The 1649-nt window shown below is 56.9% G+C and overlaps 1 protein-coding gene across 1 annotated transcript; it reads right to left on the bottom strand.

Annotated features, from left to right (window-relative positions):
- Nucleotides 1-31: 31 nt before the first annotated feature.
- On the bottom strand, nucleotides 32-1640 carry ICMT (isoprenylcysteine carboxyl methyltransferase). The gene is made up of 3 exons (XM_010073123.1): nucleotides 1473-1640; nucleotides 535-752; nucleotides 32-254 (listed from the first exon to the last, which is right to left on the bottom strand). The coding sequence occupies exons 1-3, from the start codon at nucleotides 1636-1638 to the stop codon at nucleotides 72-74; spliced, it is 567 nt and encodes a 188-aa protein (XP_010071425.1). The 5' UTR covers nucleotides 1639-1640; the 3' UTR covers nucleotides 32-71.
- Between the last annotated feature and the right edge of the window lie 9 nt (nucleotides 1641-1649).

Here is a 1649-nt window from a genome sequence, read left to right as displayed (position 1 = left end):
GTCACGCACCGTCCCTCGCCCACGGCCCCTGGAGCTGGGTGTTTGCTCAGCCAGTCCGGTTTTCACCTGTGTTACAGTTCCAGTTTGACCCCTTTAATGAAAGGGAGACCTGATGGCACCTTCCTCTTGTACTCCAGGTATTCTTCTCCAAAGAAGTGGATGAGTGTGATCTCCTCCTCCTCGATCCGCTCCCTGAAGAAGCGCCAGGACGCCAGCGCGTAGCCCACCATGCAGATGGGATTGCAGAGCAACACCTGCGGACGGACACCGGCCGTCTCCCGGAGAAACCCAGGCTGCCCCTGCCCCCCCACATGCTAATTGCCCTTCATTAAGTTTGCCACAAGGTCTAAACATTCTCCAAAGAAAATAAAAGATCCCAGTGCCTTTTGTGGAGGCAGGAGATGTCAAAATCCACGCCCAGGCCACCCCTGCCGCTGAGCACCAGCAGTTTGTCCCGCTACAGGTGTGGGGCAGCATTAAGAAGAAAGACCCGGGTTATAAGACGAAAGTATCTGAGCGCATTGCATACGGTACCTGTGTTCCAATACTCCAGTAAAACCATCCCACGTAAGACGGGTGCCGGAACCACCCATACACCCCACTTGTCACCAAAGTATGAGTATCCGATTTCTCATTCTGAACAATATGGTTGAAGTTGGAGCCAGCTGTGAGCATGGCCGCTTTCCTCAGACAATCCCCAAAGATCACCATCAACAACCCTACAGTACTCAGCCAGGTGATCTGCTTCAGCTCTGCAAGTGAACAAGGACGGGTCACAACAGGTTCGCACAGGTCACGCTCGCGGTGCGGGGGGTCGGGGGTGCTGGGGCGGAGGGTGGCTTTTCCCCCCATCGCAAAGCACGACAATGTGTAAAGCACCGCCAGTGTTCTACGCGCTGCTGTCCTGCCCCCAGAACAAATTAAAATAGTGTCCCCTGCCATGGAGTCACCCCCGACGTGGAGTCTGCACGTCCTGGCAGCGGATCACCCGAGCCCGGCTTTACTGGGTGGAGTAAAGCCACTGAACACTCTCAGGCCAGACGTGGGGAGCTCCGCAGCCCACAAGAAGTGGAGAAGGAAAACATCTCCCCTCTCCCAAAAAAAAGGAAGCACCCCAGATTGGGCAAACAGCCACACTTTTGCCAATTTGACTTTATTCCAGGTCAAGAAAAGACGCCCAGATGTAACCAAAGCGTCATTCTTTGTACCACCAACGTGGTAGTGACCTGCTCCACAGCAAAGCCAGCCTGTCAGAGTGAGGGGGGTGCTTCCCCCTGCCCCCCAAGACCAAAACCGAGAGGCTTTGAGCACAGAGAAATTAAGGCCGTGTCAAAGCCCTCCTGCGCTGCCAGCACGGGTCAGCCAAGCAGGGGTCACCAGCCGTTGGCTACCACCGGGGGCGAGCCCGGTGCAGCCAGAGGTACCGGGCAGAGCTAGGGGAGCGGGCGGCAGGGAGGGGCAGTGCGGCCAACCTGGGAAGAGGAGCTTCTCCAGCGTGAACTCCACCCAGGAGGAGAGCGCGGCCAGGTTGTACTCGAAGCTGTGGTTGAGCAGGAAAGAGTCCAGCGAGAGGCTGCGTGGGTTGTTGATGGATGTCACCAGGTACTCCGAGTAGTGGAAGAGAGAGAGCGAGCACATGTACCTGCGGG

Source organism: Pterocles gutturalis, unplaced genomic scaffold (assembly GCF_000699245.1).
Source record: "Pterocles gutturalis isolate BGI_N339 unplaced genomic scaffold, ASM69924v1 scaffold3542, whole genome shotgun sequence".
Classification (NCBI taxonomy): Eukaryota; Metazoa; Chordata; class Aves; order Pterocliformes; family Pteroclidae; genus Pterocles; species Pterocles gutturalis.
This window is presented reverse-complemented; position numbering and strand designations above follow the sequence as displayed.